The sequence below is a fragment of the Nyctereutes procyonoides genome, unplaced genomic scaffold, assembly GCF_905146905.1.
Source record: "Nyctereutes procyonoides isolate TBG_1078 unplaced genomic scaffold, NYPRO_anot_genome, whole genome shotgun sequence".
In the NCBI taxonomy this organism is placed as follows: domain Eukaryota; kingdom Metazoa; phylum Chordata; class Mammalia; order Carnivora; family Canidae; genus Nyctereutes; species Nyctereutes procyonoides.
This window is the reverse complement of record NW_026575140.1, coordinates 49,629,484-49,651,802: the sequence shown is the minus strand read 5'-3', so window position 1 is coordinate 49,651,802 and position 22,319 is coordinate 49,629,484. Positions and strand designations below refer to the sequence as shown.

At 41.3% G+C, this 22,319-nt stretch overlaps 1 protein-coding gene and 1 non-coding gene across 6 annotated transcripts in view; one reads left to right on the top strand and one right to left on the bottom strand.

The window, feature by feature from the left end:
- SPECC1 (sperm antigen with calponin homology and coiled-coil domains 1) overlaps positions 1–22,319 on the bottom strand; it is a 279,346-nt gene that overhangs the window by 17,662 nt on the left and 239,365 nt on the right. For all 5 annotated transcript variants that reach the window (XM_055305614.1, XM_055305611.1, XM_055305610.1 and 2 more), the window contains one exon: positions 2,184–2,300. In XM_055305614.1, coding sequence (XP_055161589.1) covers positions 2,184–2,300 — 117 coding nt within the window. The remainder of the gene's footprint in view (positions 1–2,183; positions 2,301–22,319) is intronic.
- On the top strand, positions 15,403–15,505 carry LOC129497960 (U6 spliceosomal RNA). Its single transcript, XR_008662013.1, has one exon. It is a non-coding gene; the product is annotated as a U6 spliceosomal RNA (small nuclear RNA).

Sequence of the window (22,319 nt, the reverse complement as noted above, 5' to 3'; positions counted from 1 at the left end):
TAACCTACTCACTGATGACTCCTGAATCTGTATTCCAGCTCTCATCTCCTCTCCAAACTCCACATTTGCTATCCAACTGCCTGCATGACATTGCAAACTACATACTTCATGAACATCTTCCACTTAACATGATTGAAAACAGAACAGGTTTTCTTGTTTTGTTTCCAAATGTTTAATACTCCTGTCCAGCCCTGCTTCACAGACTACAAACAAAGCACCATGCGTAAATTTTATGTCTTGAAATTTTTGTTCACTCTATAATGGTTAATTCTATGTATCAACGTGGCTAGGTCATCGTACCAGAATGTTATTCTAGATGTTTCCATAAAGGTATTTTTAAGATGAGATAAACATTTAAATTGGTAGACTTTGGGTAAAGCACATTACCTACCATAGAGTGGGTGGGCCTCACACATCCACACACATCCCATCACACCCCATCACACATCCTAATAGTTCTGTTTCTCTGGAGTACTTTAACACTAAAAAATTAAATCACTCTGTTCAGTTATTATCACCATCAATGTCATGACCATGCTTTGGGGTTTATTTAAGAATAAAGTGTGTGGGATAATCAAAACAGAACTTTTCAGCATTTCTACTCCTTCCCCATCTCAGAAAATGACCTGTGAGGCTAGATATGTCTCTCCACCATTTAGAATCCTTTAGCGACTTCCCATCAAGGATACAGCAAGATGCAGATCCTTCCCAGAGCCATCCATTGGAGCCCTGCAGGGTCTGGCCCCTAGAACCATCACAGGTCACTCTTCCCCACTCACTGCACTCTGGCCAGCAGGCCTCCTCTTCCACATCTCTGACCGTACCCAGGTATTTTCTTCATCTGGCTGCTCTCCCTTACCCTGGAAAGCTCCCCCCAGCTCTTTGTATTATTGGCTCCTTGTTCGTTCTGAAGAGTATTGCCTCTCAGAGAGGCCTTCTCAGCCTTCCTGATCTAACTTAGGAAACCTGTTCCCTCCCACAGCATGAGGTTTCTCTCATAGCTCTTGTGCAATTTATTTATTTATTTATAACATCACCTCTAATAGGTTTACTCACTTGTGGACTGTCTACTTTATTTTTTATTTTTTTAAAAGATTTATTTATTTATGATAGACATAGAGAGAGAGAGAGAGGCAGAGACATAGGAGGAGGGAGAAGCAGGCTCCATGCTGGGAGCCCAATGTGGGACTCAATCCCGGGACTCCAGGGTCGTGCCCTGGGCCAAAGGCAGGTGCTAAACCGCCGAGCCACCCAGGGATCCCATGGACTATCTACTTTAGAGGGCAAAGAACAGGTCAGGTCTGCATTGTTCACTATTGTCTTTATTACTGTGTATGATGCCTGGCAAGAAATATTTGTTGAGAGAATGAGTGCAGGGCCCAGCATTTTCCTAAGTACACTCTATGAAATATGATTTTATATGATGTTCTAGGTCAGGGTTTGGCAAACTACAGCCTGTGGACCAAATCTGGCCAGCAGCCTGGTTTTGTAAATAAAGTTTTATTGGAACACAGCATGCCCATTTGTTTCATCTGTGGCCACTTGGGTGCTACCATGGTAGATGAGTAGTTGTGACAGAGACACACATAGTCTACCAGTTGGCCTCCAACAGGAAAATTTGCCAACTCTTGTGGGTAATTTAAAAAAATTCTTTGAATCTGACCTATGTAGGGTTAAACGGAGCCACATAGGTTTCTTTAATGTAGGACTTCTTGAAGTCTTTACTGTGCTAATGAGCACAGTGAACCTCTAAGAATGTGACATAATATGCAGTTTCTCAAGATTATCTAAGCAGGGAAATTTTTTTGATGGTGCTTCCAGTTCTTTGGAAATACTCTGAAAATGCTGGCCCAGGTTTTAAAACCATGAAGGCGAAATTTCACCAGGGTTTTCTCTCTCTCAAAAAAAAAAAAAAAAAAAAAAGGGTGATAGGAACTTCTCAGCAGCCACAGGAAATTGGTCTTCACTCCATTTTTCTAGGCAATGAGGGAAACTGCGAAGTATTTACTGAGGGTGGGATCCTACAACCTCGTCATACACTCAATAATTATCTCTGCCTGGTATCAATAACCTAATTTCCACTTGGAGTCTGTAAACACCACCCCATTGGGATGTACAGTATTACAGGAATTCCCCTTGCATGTTCTAGAGGATGACCAGGGGTGACTGGGCAGGTGACTTACTTTCTCTTGACTGTTCAGCTCCTGATATGGGATATGGGCAGGCAGGTACGTATGGAGGAGAGCACAGAAGGCCAAGCCATCACTCCAGCTGCTGCTGAAATTGGTGATATCAATGTTCTGTAGGGGGAAAAAAGCAGTATTACTCTCCAAACTGTGCAAAGTCATAGAATACAAAGGAGACTATGGTAAGACGGGCATCCACCTCTGGGTCTGCAGGAAGTCTGGATAAGAAACCACCCAAGACTTCCAGGAATCCATTTAATTTTGGTACCAGCAATGGCCCAGTGTCACCATATCCATTCACAGGATAGCATGAACATTTAGTCATCAGAGCTCAAAAACCTGGGGATTTTCTGCTTACCCTGTGGTACATCATAAGCTTTGAGACATCTTATTCTCAAATTAACCCACTCGATCAGCTTTCTAAGTCCCAGAATTTCCCAGGTTTATCTGGTCAAGGAGGAGTCATCATCATGATCATCATGATGTATGACTCCAATTAACAATAGGCAGACCAAAACAAAACAAAATCTTAAAAACCTACATGGCTGGTCTCGTGGCTTATTCCCTGCTAATACTCTCTTCTCCTCACACATTGAAGGGCTTCTCAGGGAGAGAAAACTCTTCATACTCAACAGTATCCTTGCCACCACATCAAATACCCAAGGATTAGGAGGCTTCCCAAGGGAAAAGGAACTCCTCCTCTGGAATAGGTGGGAACCCTAGTAGCTGCTTATGAACCTCAGGGATAAGGAAAGCAGAATCTTTAAAGGCAGGCAGCCTGTGGAGACAATGGCTTCTGATGGCTCCCCCAGGCAGGTCCCCCAGGCCCCAGATAGCCCTGGAGCCCATCCACCTCTTACATCCTCACACCTGTCACCTGTCCCCCAACTGCCTTTTTCTCCCAGACCATGCTCCATATTAACGGGGTTTTCTTCCCTGGATTCACAAAGCTCATCCCAAATGGAATGAAATGTCAGGTTCCAAAATCTGTGAATTCCTTAACACATAGGTTATTGTGTGTGTGTGTGTGTGTGTTTAAATATTTTATTTATTTACTTGACAGAGAGAGAGAGAGCACATGTGTGCACACAAGCACAGGGAGTGGTAGTCAGAGGGAGAGGGAGAAGCAGACTCTGCACTGAGCAGGGAGCCTCGATGCAGGTCTCAACCCCAGGACCCTGGGATCATGACCTAGGCCGAAGGCAGATGCTTAACCAACGAGGCCACCCAGGTGCCCCTAACTTTTAGATTATCTTATGTAGTGGCTGCTTAAATGTACTGAAACAGGCTGGTCCAGGGGTCCTGCCAGGCACTGCAGAAATGTCCGCTTCCAGGGCTTTGCTAAACTTGAGGCCTGGGTCTTGGGTACTTCTGGTGCAACAAGAGGACTTGGGCAAGGGTGGGTTCCTTCCTGTAATCCACCCACAGCCTCTTGGGCTTGGGGGAGGCACTGAAATCCTTTTCCTCCTCAAGACACCCCAACCTGGGAAGCAGGGCCGGCAAAGTGGGCAAAGGAGAACAGATGATGAAGAGGTGGCTCTTTCTGAAGGTGTGGATGTGGACTCTTTCTCCCTCCCTCTGCCCAAATTAAATGCCAATCAGCAGCAGCAGCTCCACTCTGCTCTGGGAAGTGATTAAGGGTGTCTCCACAGAGGCAAATGCACTTTAGTAGGAGAGGAGGGATGAAGAGGAACATAGCACAAAGGTAAATCAGAATAGGGGAGGGAGACTTTATGGAATTCTTCCTAACACATGTGTAAAGACGTTTTGAAGGACATAAGTAGGTGGAAATGTGTGGTAAAAATATAGTATCCCAGTTTCCCATGTGGAGTCCTGAGGGGTTTGCAAGCAAATGGCCCATGACCTCACTTGAGCATTTTATCTAGATTTTCCCTGTGTTAGTCTGAGCTAACTGGGCCTCTAGCGATGAGGTAGGTCAAATGGCTTATTTCACAGTAAAGACACCGAGACTAGAGGAGGTGGTGTCACATGTCATACACATGGTACGTGGATGCTGAATGACAGACACTCCAGCAGGCTGAGTCCCCAACCCTCTGGCCCTTTCTATCAAACCCCTTCTGCCTTCCAGCCAGAGTCCAGGATGACCCAGGTGGACCCCAGAACGTCCCCCCAAAGCGCCGGCTTTCAGGAATGTCAGATTCTCCAGTCTACTTTTCAATTACATTTACCTGGGGAAGGATATCTGGCTGAGAGCAACATACAACCATAATAATGCCTCTCTGGTCTGGTTTTCATGACTCAAGCACAACCAATTTTTAAGAGCTGCTAAGCATCAATGTTACATAAAAGTCTGAGAATGTCCTGTCTCTGTGTTCAGGCTGAATGTGCAAGAGCCAGGCTTCCTGGTAAGCTGATCATTTGCATTTCTGGCTTCAAAAAGTCTCTTTGGAGACTCTGGAGCTACCTGATGGAGCCTGGATGCTGCTTCAGAAATGGGAAACACTGTAATTTTGTATTTTCTCAAGAGGTTTGCATGTTAAAAAAGAAGAGGAAAGACCTACGCGGGGGCCATGCCGTGTCCGGTTCACTCAAAATCTCAGGCGCTAAAATGAGATGCAGTGCCTATTACATATAAAGCTCTAAGAATGGGCGTAGGGAGGGCAGTGACATTAGTAGAGTGTCCTCGATGTGCCTGCTGCTGGGCATTTCCTCATTTAATTCTCAGAATGACTGTATATCATAAGTAGCATTGTACCCATCTCATAGATGAGGAAGCCACAGCAGAGAGAAATCTCGCTGGGGCCAGAGTCAGGGGCAAACTGCATTTCTGTGCAACAGCAAAGCACGTGTCTTGTTTGCTGTGCTTCCTTCCTTCTTTTTTCTGTCTTTTCTTTCTCCCTCCTTCTCTGCCTTCCTTCTTTCACAAATTTACGTTTATACCTAAAGTTTTTAAGATTTGGTAAATGTTTCATTTCCAAAAATGTTGAAACATTTTATACACTTATTTCTTGTAACTTTTTTTTAATGATACCAAATGTCATTTTTCTTCATCTGCACAATCTTCAGGAACATTCTGAGAGGCAGAACAGACCAGACCCAAAGGGGTGACAATGCCATCTGTCTCACATAACAAAGTGCCCTGCCTTTCAGTTAACAGAGTGCCACAGAGGAGCAGTTTTTGATCTACAAGTATAAATGAGTGACAGATTGAGACTAAAATCTGGTGAGATCAAAGTTAGGGTTGAAAAAAATCAATCTAAACACTCACAACGTCAGGAGAGCTCAGAGAGCCCAGATGCTTCTGGATAGACAGCAGCTCGCGGGCCTCTCCGGAAATGGGAGGCACATTGTAAAGCAGGCCCTGGCACTTCAGCATCCACACCAACACTATACTAGAAATAGGAGTAGTAGCCTATCTTTAAAAACATATACATATAGAATTATGGAGATTCCAATTCTAGGCAGGTGATCAAATCCAACATCCAGGTCAGGAAATGCTTCTCTTTCATGTAATGCACATCCGTCATGTTTAAGACTCTTGAGTTGTTCTCACACTGGCAGAGATGAAGGACGATTAGCTACAATCTGTAGCCATATACTCCTTCCAAGAACATGATGCCATCAAGTAAAAACTTTACCCGTCTTAGGGTGAAGTGGAACCACCTCAATTCTTGTTCCCTGAATGTCACTTGAAATTGTAATTTCATTTGAACAACAAAAGTACCAACAGTTCCCAACTCAACACAGCTCATAGCTGGCTGAACATCTAGAAACATGCATATGTTTACAATACCTCATGTAAAATGATGCAAAGAACTATACAAATCTCAATGGTTGCTTTGTTGCTATCATTATTACAAAAGTGGTTCATTGCTCACTGAGATATATTTTTGTGAGCTGTATGATATATCTTGGTGAATGAGGAGTTAGCTGATGTGGGGTGCCACACTTTGACAATGCTCTTTTTTCACATGGTGGGCAGTAAGGCAGATGTGTGGGTCTCAGGGAGATGGGCTAAGACACAGTATTGCTGTAGCAACCAGTGGAGGATGAGGTAGCCATGGTAGGAAGTAATTATGTGGACTGTACCAACACACTGGGTAATGGGCAGAAAGAAAACAATTTCTTAGGCATGGCTAGTTGGCCATTCTCAGGAATATCAGGAACCAGGTAAAGACTAATTCTAGGTCCAACCCCTAAACAGGGGTGAAAAGCTTTATTTTTGATTAGGGATTATCTGGATTGGCTGGGCCTTGGATGGGGGGTAGGTGACCCTTGCTGAGCTTGTGGGTAACTGACTAGGATAATTGCTACCCTTATCTGGAAGCTAGTAACAGGCAGGGAACAGACAGAGGATTTGGGAGTGCTGGCAATGCTGTGTTTCTAAACCTGGATGCTAACTGCATGGGTACCTTTGCATTGTGAAATTTCACAGAACTGTGCGTGTGTATGTTCTATCTCAGGAAGAAAGGGAGGGGTGAGGGGAGGGAAGATGAGAGGAAGGGAAGGAGGAAAGCAGAAAAGACAGACTGGTCATCTTAAGGGACTGAATTGTGGCTGCTAAAAATAGAGTGAACTTTTTCAATTTTATGTACTATAAGATTTACTGAGGGGGAAAAGCAGAGCAACAACAAAAAGGAACTTCTTGCTGATTATTTCCCTAAGGGAAATGGTAATTACACATTGCAAATTATCTTTAACTTTCTCTGGGATATAAATACCTTGGAGATATTTCTGAGTGAAAAATAATTCTGGGGAAAGGAAGTCTCAGAGATACGTGTGTGTGTGTGTGTGTGTGTGTGTGTGTGTGTGTGTGTGTATGGTATATGGTATCAGATATACATATGTATATATATGGTAACATTCCAAGCACCTCCAAAACAGGTTAAGTTACTATGAATGCTTAGAAGAAAACTGTGTAAGATATAAAATTTTGTCCTCAGTGCAGCAAAAGTCATTTGAGAAAAGTGAATACACTGAAGGGTTTTTACATGAGAAGCTCAACTAACTAGTGAATATCCAGGAATATTCCCTTAAGTGGCTGAGACTGTAGACAAAGTTCTACGGGGTGAATGTGGAGGTAGCACTCGTAAATAACACGGTGGCGGGGGGGGGAACAAAAGCAAAGCAAAAGCCAGCAATCCACAGCACTTGCTTCTAGAAGGCTCATTTCATTTGCCTTTTGTTGCCTGGAAACAGCAGGGTTTGGTGAAAACATCAGCGCTGGAGAGAAGCTGCAGAGCACATGCTGGAATGGGTCCCACGCTCAATACTACGGAGACCACAACTGGATTCTATAGCTGTCTGGCCCCATTCCCACCACTGCATCTTTTCCAAGGATCTCTAGGTTCTGACATTAGCTTTCTGTGAATGGGTTGATTGACTCTGTGGGCACTAAACTCAAAAGTCTAGAAAAAGTTAAAAAGAATAAATCCCAAATCTTCTGGGAGGAAGATAGGAGACTGATGAGAAAATGCAGTTTGTTGGGGTCTAGGGAAGATGGGAGAGAAGAAGAACCCTGAGTCCACCTCCTCCCACCAAGGCTACAACTACACCCAGAGCAGCTCACTATAAAAACCACCTGAAAACCAACAGAGCAGCTCTTCCACAGCTAAAGATGAAAGGAAAAGCCACATGGAGTAGGGTAGCAGGGGCAGAGACATGGTAGGGAACCAAACCCCCTAGTGTGGTGACCTACAGGTAGGAGCAATGTCACAGGTATAGAAGTCCTCTTTGAGGATTAAGGCCCGCTTCAGGTACCCCTCCTCCAAACACCCTGGTAAGATGAACCCCATATAACGTCCGGTTTTGAAAATCAGTTGGGACTTAAATCTGGGAGAGTCCAAGGGCAATAGGAAATGGAGATTCTGCTCCTAAAGGGTCAGTGTGCAGTATCATTGGATTTCAGACCCAGAACAGAGGAAGCAGTTTGGAAAGCACCTGGGTTATACTGGAATGAGATTTACTGACTAATTTTAGAATGTGTGCTGGAGGAGCAGGGACCTGTAGAAGATTTCTCAGATAATGGAAGTGCTGGTAGGTGCTATTTTTCTTGCCCTCCTTCAGCCTAGCTGGCCCTAGACGGGGAGCAGCCATCTGCTGTATCAGCAGCAGTTCTGACACTGTCCATCTACTTTGCCAGCGCTGCTTGCCCAGCCCAGCGTTCCCCCTGCAGACCTACACAGCCAATCCACTCACTCTGGCAGGTATCCCTCTCCAAAGTGGCTCATACCCTGCCAACACCTGGTGGGCAGTCCCAGCTGTGACTCGTGCACCTTCCAAGTGACTCCTGCTCCAGGGCAGGGGGCAGCTCTCCCACTAGCATGTCTGCAGCTTTTGTGGGGGGGTGGAGGGGGGCTGGGTCGGGGGGGTGGGAGCTCTTGGCCAGCTGTGTTTGGGCAGTGCGTCCAGAACAGTTGAGGCCTAGTCACAACAGGAGGGTGCTCATGATCTGGATACAGAATAGTAAAAATCATCCAAATTGAGCAGAAAAAAAGAAAAGAAAAGGAATGAAACAAACAAACAAAAAAGAAAAGAAAAGAAATGAAACAGATGAGGAAAAGTTAAGAAACCACCAACAGGGCAATGAAGAAATCAAAGAGAAAATTTAAAAATACCTGAAAACAAATGCAAATGGAACAAATTTGCATTTGTTCAAAATCTTTGGGATACAGCAAAAGCAGTTCCAACAGGCAAGTTTATAGCAATATGAGACTATTTCAAGAAATAAGAAAAATTTCAAACAATATAATCTTATGTCTATTAGAAACTAGATAAAGAAGAACAAAGAAAGCCCAAAGTTAGTGGAAGGAAAGAAATAAAGATCAGAGAGGAAATAAAGACTTGGAAAAATAGAAAAGATCAATGAACTAAGAGCTAGTTCTTTGAAAAGATAAACAAAATCGATAAACCTTTAGCCAGATGCATCAAGAAGAGAGGAATAAAATCAGAAATGAAAGAGAAATTACAACCAATCCCACAGAAACACAAAGAATCATAAGAAACTACTATGAAAAATTATGTACCCACAAGATGGGCAATCTAAAAGAAAAATTCCTTGAAACATAAAATTTTCCAAAACGGAGTCAGGAAGAAATAGATCTGAACAGATCTGAACAGACTGACTACTAGTAATGAAACTGGATTGGTTAAAAAACAAACAAACAAACAAACAAACAAAACTACCATCAAACAAAAGGTCAGGACAGGATGGCTTCACAAGTAAATTCTATGAAACATTTAAGTAAGAGTTAATACCTATACCTATCCTTCCCAAACTATGACAAAAATTTGAAGAGGAAGGAATGCTTCCAAATTCATTTCATGAGATCTGTATTACCTTGATACCCAAACCACAGGAAGATACTATAAAAAAAGAAAATTATAAGCCAATATCCCTGCTAAACATAGATGTGAAAATCCTTAATAAAATATTAGTAAACCCAGAAAAAGACAAATATCATATGATTTCACACGTATGTGGAATCTAAAAAGCACAACAAATGACAATGAAATAGAAAGAGACTCCTAAACACAGAGAATGAACTGGTGGTTGCCAGAGGAGAGAGTGTGAGGGGATGGGCAGAATTGGTAAAGGGCATTAGGAGGTTTAAACTTCCAATTATAAAATAAGGAAGTGCCAGAAATGTAAAGTACAGTATAAGGAATATAGTCAGTAATACTGCAATAACATTGTATGGTGACAGATGGTAACTACAGTTATTGTGGTGAGCACTGTATAATGTGCAGAATTGATGAATCACTATGTGGTACACCTGAAACTAATATAACATTACATGTCAACTATACTTCAAAAATAAATGCTAAAAAAATATATTACCAAACCAAATTTAGCACTCTTTAAAAGATCATTCACCACAATCAAGTGGGATTTATTCCAGGGATGCAAAGAAGTGTCAATATTTGCAAAACAATCAATATGATGCATCACCTTAACAAAATTGCAGGGTAAAAATGATATCATCTCAATAAATGCAGAAAAATATTTGACAAAATTCAATATTCATTCACAATAAAAAACTCTCAGCAAAGTGGGCTCAGAGGAAATATACCTCAACATAACAAAAGCCGTATATGACAAATCCACAGCTAAAATTATACTAAATGGTAAAAAGCTGAACTCTTTTCCTCTAAGATCAGGAACAGGATGTCCACTCTCACCACTTTTATTCAAAAGAGTACTAGAAGTCCTAGCCACAGCAATCAGACAAGAGAAAGAAATAAAAGGCATCCAAATTGGTAAGGAAGAAGTAAAACTCACTATTTGCAGATGACATGATGCTATTTATAGAAAACCTGAAAAACTCCACCAAAAAACTATTAGAACTGATAAATGAATTCTTTAAAGTCACAGAATACAGAATCAATATACAGAAATCTGTTGCATTTCTATATACTAATAATGAACTAGCAGAAAGAGAAATTAAGAAAACAATCCTATTTATAATTGCATCAAATGAATAAAATATCTAGGAATAAATTTAACCAAAGAACTGAGAAACCTATATCCTAAAAACTGTAAGACATTGATAAAAGTGACTGAAGATGAAAATAAAAGGAAATGAAAATCATGCTCATAGATTGGAAGAATTGATATTGTTAAAATGCTCATACCTGCCAAAACAATCTACAGATACAATGCAGTCCCTATGAACATACCAATAGTATTTTTCACGGAGCTAGGACACATAATCCTAAAATTTGTATGGAACCACACGAGACCCTGAAGAACCAAAGTAATCTTAAGAAGGAAGAACAATTCTGGAGATATGACAATCCCAAGTTTCAAGATATACTACAAAGCTGTAGCAATCAAAACAGTATGGTACTGCCACAAAAATAGACATAGATCAATGGAACTGAATAAAGAGCCCAGAAATAAACCCACATATTATGCTTAATTATTTTACAACAAAGGAGGTGAGACTATACAATGATGAAAAAAATTCAATAAATCGTGTTGAGAAAACTGGACAGCCTTATGCAAAAGAATGAAACTGGGGGCACCTGGGTGGCTCAGTGGTTGAGTGTCTGCCTTTGGCTCAGGTCGTGATCCCAGGGTCCTGGGATCGAGTCCCACATTGGGCTCCCCACAGCCTGCTTCTCCCTCTGCCTATGTCTCTCCCTCCCTCTCTGTGTCTCTCATGAATAAATAAATAAAATCTTAAGAAAAAAAAAGAATGAAACTGGATCGCTTGCTTACACCACACATAACAATAAACTCAAAGTGGATTAAAGATCTAAATAAAAGACTCAAAACCATAAAACTCCTAAAAGAAAATAGGCAGTAAATTCTTCAACATCAGACTCAGCAATATTTTTTTTGGATCTGTCTCCTTTGGCAAGGGCAACAAAAGCAAAAATAAACTACTGGGACTACATCAAACTAAAAAGTTTTTGCACAGTGAAGGAAACCATCAACAAAATGAAAAGGTAACCTGCTGAATGGGAGAAGGTATTTGCAAATAATGTATATGATAAGGGGATAACATCCAAAGTATATAAAGAACTCATACAACTCGACAACAAAAAAAACAAAGTAAAAACAAGCAATCCAATTAAAAAATGGGCAGGGGGGTACCTGGGTAGCTTAGTGGGTTAAGGGTTTGCCTCTGGTTTGAGTCATGATCTCAGGGTCCTGAGATGGAGACTGCTTTTCCCTTTCTCTCTGCCCCTCTCCCTGATTTGTATTTTCTTACTCACTTTCTCTCTCTCAAATAATAAAATAAAATAAAATAAAAAATGGACAGAGGATGTGAATAGGCATTTTTCTCAAAAAGATATGAAAACATACAGACAGCTGACAGATACATGAAAAGATGCTCAACATCACTCATCATCAGGGAAATGCATATCAAAACCCAATGAGATGATCCCCTCATACCAGTCAGAATGGCTAGTATCAAAGGAACAAGAAGTAAGCATTGGTAAGGATGCGGAGAAAAGGGAATGCTCATGCACTGTTGGTGGGAATGTAAATTGGTGCTGCCACTATAAAAAACAGTGGGGGATGCCTGGGTGGCTTGGTGGTTGAGCGTCTGCCTTTGGCTTAGGGTGTGATCCTGGTCTGGGGATCGAGTCTCACATTGGATTCCCTGTGAGGAGCCTGCTTCTCCCTCTGCCTGTGTCTCTGCCTCTCTCTCTGTGTCTCATGAATAAATAAAATCTTTAAAAAAAAATCAAAACAGCGGGGAGGTCCCTCAAAGAATTAAGAATAGAAATACCATATGATCCAATAATTCCACTTCTGGGTATTTACCCAAAGAAAATAAAAACACCAATCTGCAAATACGTATGCACTCCTATGCTTATTGCAGTATTATTTACAATAACCATGATATGGAAGCAACCTACATGTCCAATGGGTAAAGAAGATGTCACACACACACACACACACACACACACAAATATTACTCAGCCATAAAAAGAATGAAATCTTGCTGTTTGTGACATATAAGAACCTAGTATGCTAAGTGAAATAAGTCAGACAGACAAAGACATGTACCATATAATTTCACTTACACGTGGAATAAAAAAACAAATGTATGAACAAACAAACAAGAAACCAGAAACAGACTCATAAATATAGAGAATAAGCTGGTGGTTGCCACTGGGGAAGGGGTGGGGTGATGGGCAAAATAGGTAAAGAGGGTCAAGAGGTGCAACTTTCTGGGGCACCGGGGTGGCTCAGTCAGTTAAGCATCCGTCTTCAGTTCAGGTCATGATCTCAGGGTCCTCAGGGATTGAGCCCTGAGTCGGGCTCCATGCTCAGTGGGGAGTTTGCTTCTTCCTCTCCCTCTGCCCCTCCCCTCACTTGTGCTTGCGCTCTCTCTCAAATAAATAAAATCTTAAAAAAAAAAAAGAGGTTAAAATCTTTAAAAAGAAAGGGGGGGGGGATCCCTGGGTGGCACAGTGGTTTAGCGCCTGTCTTTGGCCCAGGGCACAATCCTGGAGACCAGGGATCAAGTCCCACATCGGGCTCCCTGCATGGAGCCTGCTTCTCCCTCTGCCTGTGTCTCTGCTTCTCTCTCTCTCTATCATGAATAAATAAATAAAATCTTTTAAAAAAAAAAGAGGTAAAAACTTCCAGTTATAAAATAAATACATCACAGGGATGAAAAGTACAGCATAGGGAATATAGTCAGTAATATTATAATGACTTTGTATGGTGACAGATGGTAATACACTTAAATGGTGAGCATTTAGTAATACATATAAAATAAATGTTGAATCATGCATCTGAAACTAACATAATATTATATGACAACTATAATATTTAAAAGATATTTAAATTAAATATTAAAATTAAATATTTAACTTAAATATTTAAAAGAAAATGCAGTCTGTTCACAGCTACAGGAACTAGATGTCTTGGGCACACCATGACCTAAATATCCTCATTCCTGGGACTTCTCTGAGACTCTTTTTTGATATGTCTTTATAGTCACAGCTGTAAAATTAGACTCAGTTTTGGGAGGGGGAGGGGTGTAACAGTGTACAGATCATAGAGGATGAAAGAAAAATTAATTTCTCTCTGGAGTTCAGCATGTACAGGAAAAGTGCCCTAGGAGAACTAAGGTTATTTTGAAGATTTGGTGAAACACAGTATAGAGCATATGTACACGCAAGTGGGTTCTTGTGAAATCTCAACAAATGCAGCCTACACTTCCTTGCTCGCACATGGGTTTAGGGTTCATTCCTTGGATTGGGTAGATGTCTACACTCATTCAATTCTAATATCTCTGTTCCCCTTCCCCCCCAAAATAATAATATCTCTGTTCCCATCTCAGACTATCTGGTAAACCTCCAGTAGTCCAGCCCTACACACGGACAGCATAGCCTGAGGTTGCATACACAGGGTGATTTGCACAAAAACTATCTGGGCCCCTTCTCTGCATAGCTTTTTCCTTTCTGATGCCCCATATTCTAGAATGCTGCTGTCTCAGCTGCCACTGATGGCTGCCTCCCTCATGAGGCTCCATGGGATTCCATGCTCAGTTGCCACTCCAGCTCTCTACACTCTGACATAGGAACTGTGCCCAATGCTGACCATGGGGGTCTCCTCATGAGTTTCCCTCCTCTTGGATATTAGTTGTCTAGAGATAAGCTCCAGACAGCTAAATTTAAAAGCCAAAATTAGACATTATTAGAATCTAAATAAATAGGTTTATACTCTTGAGGGAAAGAAAGCCATGTAAGGCACAAAACAGAAAAAGCATTTAAAAAAAGATTGAGAAAACTGATTACATAAAATTGTTTCTGTATAACAAAATTAAAGGATATATATATATATATATATATATATATATATATATATATATATATATAAAACTACTAATATCTGGAATATATTCTTATAATACATATGAGATAACAAGTCAAGGAAAAATTGGCCGAGGAATGAATCAGTAATGCAGTGAAGTGGAAACAGGGTCAGAAACATTTGAAACATTTGAGTCTCATCAAAAAATAAAATAGTAGACTATTTTCACTCATCAAATTGGTAAAAGTTAAAAAGATTTTTAATTCACAGTTAATGAAGATTTGGGAAATGGGCATTTCTGGGTTTTTTAGAGGAGGGAGAGAATGAGAGAGGGGTGGGGGAGAGGGAGAGACAGAATATTAAGCAGCTTCCACATCTAGCAGGGAGCCCAATGCTGGGCTCGATCTCACAACTCTGAGGTCATGACCTGAGCTGAAATCAAGAATCAGATGCTTAACCGGCTGAGCCACCCAGGCACCCCAAAATGGGTATTCTTACTTTGGCTAATGGGAATATAAATTGGCTTTGGCTTTTAGGAAGGCAACAAGAAACATATTTTTAAAAAATAAAAATATGATTTGACTAAGTAATTTCACATGTGGGTATCTATTCTAAACATTTTTTTTTAAAATTTATTTATGATAGTCACACAGAGAGAGAGAGAGAGGCAGAGACACAGGCAGAGGGAGAAGCAGGCTCCATGCACTGGGAGCCTGACGTGGGACTCGATCCTGGGCCTCCAGGATCACGCCCTGGGCCAAAGGCAGGCGCCAAACCGCTGCGCCACCCAGGGATCCCCTGTAGGTATCTATTCTAGAGAAAATAGTCATGCGTTTCCCCAAAGACACCCACAGGAATGTTTGCCACACCATTATTGTTCAGAATGGGGAACTGGAAATATCCTAGTTTCTATCAATTAAGCTAAGCAAACTTGTTCTGGTTTTGAAAAATGTTTATGAAAAATAATCTATAGTGCTTGCTTTGGCTGCACATATACCAAAATTGGAACGAGAGAGGATTAGCATGGTACCTGTGCAAGGATAACACGCAAATTCATGAAGCAGTCCATAATTAAAATCAAACAAAAAACCCTAATCTAAACTCAGTTTTCTAATCTGTAGGCATTCCTGTGAAGCTCATGGGAAGACGCTGATGTTTTAGGTTTCTATGGGTTTGCTTTACGCAATTTGTTCTAAATACTTGATGTTTCTTAGTAATTACATAAATGTCAATCTAGGGGACTGGTCCTATACTTGTCTCCATTTTCACTGACTTTGAGATAGTCTAGAAGGGACAGAGAACAACAAATGGATACAGTCAAAATCCAAAAAAGACCTCAACAGGCCACAAACAGGAAACCAAATTTAAGTGAGATGACATTTTAACTTAATTCTTCATTTTGTTTTTCTTTTTTCTTTTACTTATTCATGAGAGAGAGAGAGAGAGAGAGAGAGAGAGAGAGAGAGAGAGGCAGAGACATAGGCAGAGGGAGAAGCAGGCTCCATGCACCGGGAGCCCAATGTGAGACTCGATCCCGGGTCTCCAGGATCGTGCCCTGGGCCAAAGGCAGGCGCTAAACCGCTGCGCCACCCAGGGATCCCTCTCTCTCTCTCTTTTTAAAGATCTTATTTATTCATGAGAGACACACAGAGAGGCAGAGACACAGGCAGAGGGAGAAGCAGGCTCCTTGCAGGGAGCCCGATGTGGGACTCGATTCCAGGTGTCTAGGATCAGGCCCTGAGCCGAAGGCGGATGTTCAACCACTGAGCCGCCCGGGCACCCTGATACCACAGTCTCTTTAAGTCACCTCCAGTCTTTTGTTGTCATACTGTACACATAAGGAATAAATTATGACAGATTCTGCCAAGCTGCCCTCAGAGAGATTCTTCTCCCTTTTACTCCTCCCATGTCGTGACATGTGATAACCTCCCTCCACATTCATAAAAGTGTCCACAAAGTTTCAGAAAGTAACGTGATCTTGTCCACCCCGATGCTCTCTCTACCACTCCAAATAAGAGTATTTTTAGTAAGGAAAACTTTTTTTTTTTTAAGGGGAAACAGCATTTCTGTATTTTTGGATGTGCCTACTAAGAAAATAATACGTAAGAACTAAGCAATTTGTTCTAAGGAATTTTGTTCCATGACCAAGTTTAACTTATACGAGACAATCTTCAACCCTAGCTAAACCTCTCACTCCCAGAAAGACTGAATTCAGTCTCTAAAATCATAAGCTTCTGGAGCTAGACTATTTCTTTTTCCCAGATGAACATTTCATGAATAAGAGAATGGAAAAAAATACTCAGTGCAGATTCACTTGGGACTGTTATTATCTAAATAGACTTATATGCTGTCCTGGGGGATCGAGAGGGAACAGCAGCAGACATTAAGCCTCGTCTCTCTTAATGATGGCAAGATAATGGCTTTTGGTATTGGATGGTGTTGGCTACAATACCAGTTGCTGGCATATTTGATCTATGGAGGTCCTCCGGCAGGACAAAGGATCCACAGGGAGGAAAGGACAAAGGCACTTTAAATCAACCTCAGTCCACAGCAGGAGGAAACGTTCTTACAACATTTTATTTGGAAAACCATGCTTTTACTTCCTGAAGCTGGCAGGACATCTAACATTCTATACATATAAAAAATGTGTGCACTGGCAATGTTTGAACGCAGATGTTTCCCTCAAATGATCCTGTAAAACCAGAAGACTCAGCTAACTCAAATCAAGAGCCCTTAACTGGAATCTGATGCTGTTTCTAAGAGCCCACCTCATCTTCTGCATTTTGTAGGCATTCAGCAGGTTGGGGTGCCTGGGTGGCTCAGTTGGTTAAGTGTCTGACTTTGGCTCAGGTCATGATCTCAAGGTCCTAGGATGGAGCTCCAAGGCAGGTTCCCTGCTCAGCAGGGAGTCTGCTTGTCCCTCTGCCCATCCCCCGACTTGTGTGTGCGCCACGCCCTCTCTCTCTCTCTCAAGTAAAATCTTTAAAAAACAGAAAGGAATTCAGCAGGTTGGAACAGGCAGGATGTGGGTCTCTCAGCCTGCAGAGTTGCTGAGCTGAGCCTTACACTTGGGTTTTGGGGCTGTGCTGTGCACTTGCAGCCAGGCCTCTGAGCAGCGGCCACTCCCTTAGGGGCCTGTGGATCTCTGCTCTCCTTCCAAGCCTCTACTCCATGCCCAGCCTCTAGCTGAACCCTCCCCCAGGCTGTTACCGTCCACCTCTAGTTCTTCAACAGACTTTTCTGACTTAACAGAGCTCTAGAGCCCAAATTCTTGGTGACCAAAATACTTTCCTTTTCCTTAGTGACAAGGAAGACTGACTTTCTCTGTTTCCAGTAGGTGCTGGTGATATGGGGGATTGGGGTGTGGACTACATTCCATACTTCTGAGAAAAGGGAGAAGAAACAAAACAGGTATACAGAAAAGGTTGACCTCCCACACAGGCTACAGATACGAGTCTAATTCTGTCAGCTATGGAGACCTGAAAGGCTTTCAAGACATGGTGGCAAGGGTCCCCCCAGAAGAAGCGTAGCAGAAGCTTGTCGGAAGCATGGCAGCAGCGTCCCTCCTGTGAATTCATCCAGGAGGAAGATGGATGGATGTCACATGCTACAACATGGATGAAGCTTGAGGACATTATGTAAGGAGAAATAAACCTGACCTGAAAGAACGAATGCTGGATAATTCCAGCTCTGTGAGGCACCTCTAGGAGCCAAATGCATGGAGGTAGGAAGTAGAACGGAGCTTACGAGGGGCTGGGGGATTGGTTCTTAGACAGGGATTCCACTGGGAAGATGAAAAAGTTCTGTGGGTGTATGATGTTAATAGCACAACGACACGAGTGTGCTAACGCCATGGAGCTATATGCTTAAAAATGGTTAAAATGGTGAATTTCACATTCTGTCTATTTTACCACAATAAAAAGAAAAAAAGAGATCAAGGATGACAGGAATGACAACAGAGCAGAAGGGATAGATCCCTGCTCATCTGCCCACAAACACCGATAAAAGCAGCTAAGTGGATTTCATTCAACAACGATGAATCCTCCCATGTAATTAAGAGTACTTTCAAGAATATCCTGTTCCACTTAGCAAGCTGTTAGGTAACTTCCCCAATTTGAGTGAAAAGTTTCCTGTGGTTCCTTTAAAATCACTGTTTGGTAGTTCTGCTGGGCTGTGATGCTGCCACTGTTTTGTGCCTGGTGGAACTTTGGTGCCTTGGGGGCTCTGCACCCTGTCTTGCAGAAGGACTCAGCCCCAGCTGGTGCTTGTGTGACCAGAAGTCTGACACTGTCAGGCAGGGACATGTCTGACCCTTCTGTCTTCACCTCCGCTTTATCACCAGAACCCTTCCAGGTTGCTGTCTGGCCTATCCTCCCCGCTAGTCTACCTGGGTCTTTAAATCTGGGCACAACACTGGCTCTGGATGGTTCACAGGGCTAGTGACCTGTCTGCCTGGCCCCTCCTTGGGGTTACTCAGAAAGTGTGCGGGGCAAAGGCAGCAGGGCCCTTTTTCTGATGTCCAACCCCACTGGGGCTCACTGGCCCATTCCTCATTAATTCAACTGGCTTTTCTAGCCCTGCATTGGAAAGCTTTGATTTTGAGGGGAGAAAGTCTGTTTATTCTACTCAAATTTGAATAGAACTGATTTTAGCTTTAGTTTTCACATAATTATCAGAATATGCTACTAAGATTCTTAGGCCTTTCTCATCTTTTCAATCCACAGGCCTTACAGTGTTCATGGTTAGGTGACTGGAAATCAGGAAAAAGAAATCTAGTAAGAAAAGCATCCTGAAAAGAAGATAACAAGAATAAGAGTAAATACACACTAATAAGCCACAAGAAAATGTGAATGGGCTAAATTTCTCTATTAGAGGAATTTTTGGATTATAGATAAAGCTAAATTGTAAGAAATATACTTAAAGTGTGTGAATAAGAAATATGAAGAACAAAGGAATTATAAAAATATACCATGCAAATAGAAGTTAAGCAGAAAGGGGAAGAGGATATTAGCATAAAAAAGGAAAACTTCCAGGTCAGAAGGTTTAACTGAAGTAAAAGGTAAACATATTAAGAAGATATAAGAGTTATGAACCCTTAAGTCTGGTATCAAAATATCTTATGTAAAAACTTAGAAACCAAAGATTTTGACAAAACTACAATCAGAGTAAGAGATTTTAATACACCTCACTCAGAATTCCACAAATCAACTGGCCACATAGTGAAGGACACCCTCCACAGCCCACAGATGGCAGCTCTGGGCCATTCACAAGGTTCCCTTGAGAACAAGTGGAGGGGCCTGCTTTACATGCAACTAAAAGGTCTGTGCAGAGGAGTTTGATCAAAGGAAAAGAACATTCAGTTCTAAGAAAAATTTAAGCCTCCACTTCTGGGGAACATGAGAATTGCAACTTCTAAATGAGGGGTTTCCTAACTTCAACCCAACAAAATTTCAGAACACTTTGGGTTCTCATTTGTTAGAAGGAGCGTCAGTCTTGTGGATCTGTCCTATATCCCAGAGTATAATATGTTCCTTCTGGCTAAAAATTGTCACCAACCCTACTGGAGAAGGCAGAAAAATACCTAATTGCATTTGGATTGTGTACAAATGATACAGGGTTTCAGTGCTTGCTGACATCTTAACAAAAAACCAGGTCATATTAATACAAGAATTCATTTATACCTAAGTCATGTAACAATAATAAGCCAAATGTCCCTTTATAACTAACAGAGTATAAAAATATGCTTCATATTAAAGAATGACCATAATTAAGTAGCAATTTTCCCCCAAGAGTAATATACCGGATTATATATACATCATGTCCTGTGACTAAATTGGGATTTCTAACCCAGGAATATAAGAATGTATCCCTATGAAAAAATCTGTTACACAATATATTTATGTTAATTACATAAGTGGGTTGAAAGAGAAAACCCCTTATGCATTGTTCAACAAATGTCAAAAAGGAATTTGATACAATTCTTACCTATTTCCAGATCAAAAAAAAAAAATCTCAGTAAATAAGCTTCCTTTAGCTGAGAGAGTATTTACTAGGAAACAACACAAAAATATATTTAAAAGTGTGGGGGATCCCTGGGTGGCGCAGCGGTTTGGCGTTTGCCTTTGGCCCAGGGCGCGATCCTGGAGACCCGGGATCGAATCCCACGTCGGGCTCCCGGTGCGTGGAACCTGCTTCTCCCTCTGCCTATGTCTCTGCCTCTCTCTCTCTCTCACTGTGTGACTATCATAAATAAATAAAAATTAAAAAAAAATTTAAAAAAAAGTGTGATGCTACTGTGAATGGAAAACAAGACAAGAATATCCAACATCAACAGTAGTGTTCAACATTTTCTGGACTTTCATGAATGCAAGTAAAAAAAGTACAAGAGGTATAAACATCGGAAAGAAGGGGAAAAAATAATTATTTGCAACAGTTTGCCTCAACAACTCTAGAAAATCAGCAAATAAAAGCAATTAATGAAAAACATTGAGATGGAAAACTTGTAATTTGTCACGATGACAGCTAACAGAAGCTCCTCCTGTGGTACAGCATATTGGACGGAACTTTCTCATTTTTCTGCACAGGAGTAGTGTGTGGCAGAGAACCAGACCATGAGTCAGTGGAAGACCAGAACATCAGACACCTACTAAATTCCTGTTTATGCCTGTGCCTACCAGGGTACTCAAACAGAGACTTCTAAATAAATGATGGTAAAACAAATGGCCATTCACCTAAAGAAAAAAGTTATAGTTCTACATAGTAAAATAAACATAAATGCAAAAGAAGATTTAAATATTTTAAAAAGATGATCTAGAGCCCCTGTGATAGATAAAGGCTAATAATTTAATGTATAAAGAGCTCTGAGACTTGTAGGTAAGTAAAGCAGATTGAACACATGGACTTACTTTCATTCCCTCTTGAAGCCTCACTAAGACCATAGAGAAAAAGAGATTGCTCCCCACCCCCCCACCCCGCCCCCAGGTGTTAACTGATAAGCAAAAAAGGAAAGAGGAAAGGAAACAAAATTCTGGCATCTGGAATGCAGATAGACCAGAAGTAACTAACATAACAGACCTAACAAAACTAAATCCCAAGCCAGCAGTGGGGATGAGCAAAGATCCAACCTGATTTTAGTGCAAATTTCCCAGAGGCTTAGGAAATAGGTGGTGTGAGGCACTTTGGGAAGTAAGAATGAAGGTGGTTAAAAACAGGAGTAGTTTGGAAATCTGTCTGCAAGGTCATTTGAGTCAACTGTAGCCTGGGGAGGAATATGGGGTCTCTAGACAGGGTGGGTATTGAGCACAATTCTTATTTATTTCTGGATTTAAAAACAAATTTTCAAATTCTCAGTAAAGTCAAAACAGAAGCAAGCTTCCTTTAGTTAAGAGAGCATTTATCAGCAAACAGTTGTGAAAATTAATAAATAATAAAATTTATATATTAAAATTAATATACCACTCAGTATCAGTTGTAGGAAAAGTTGTCGATTACAGACAACAGAAGAATCCTCAACCGCCAAGAATCACCCATTACAGGCCCCAGCAGGGAAAGATGGAAACAGCATCTCCTACAAAACACTGACTATCCCTGCAACGCAGCCAATGAGAAGGAAACTATGGTCACCCTGAACTCTTGCTTTTTCTCCAATAGACTTTTATTCAAAATAACTCCTCCCAACTTCTCTCTTTTTCTCCATAAAATAATGTTCTTCTCTTGTTTTTTTCTTTCTTTCTTTCTTTTTTTTTACTTGTCTGTGGTTTTGCCATAGCTTGCTTGTCCAAATTGCAATTCTATATTATTTCTGAATAAACCCATTTTTGCTGGTAAAATGACAATTTTATTTTTAAGGTTAATAGAAAAATACAAAAATGACATTTCATAGGCAACAG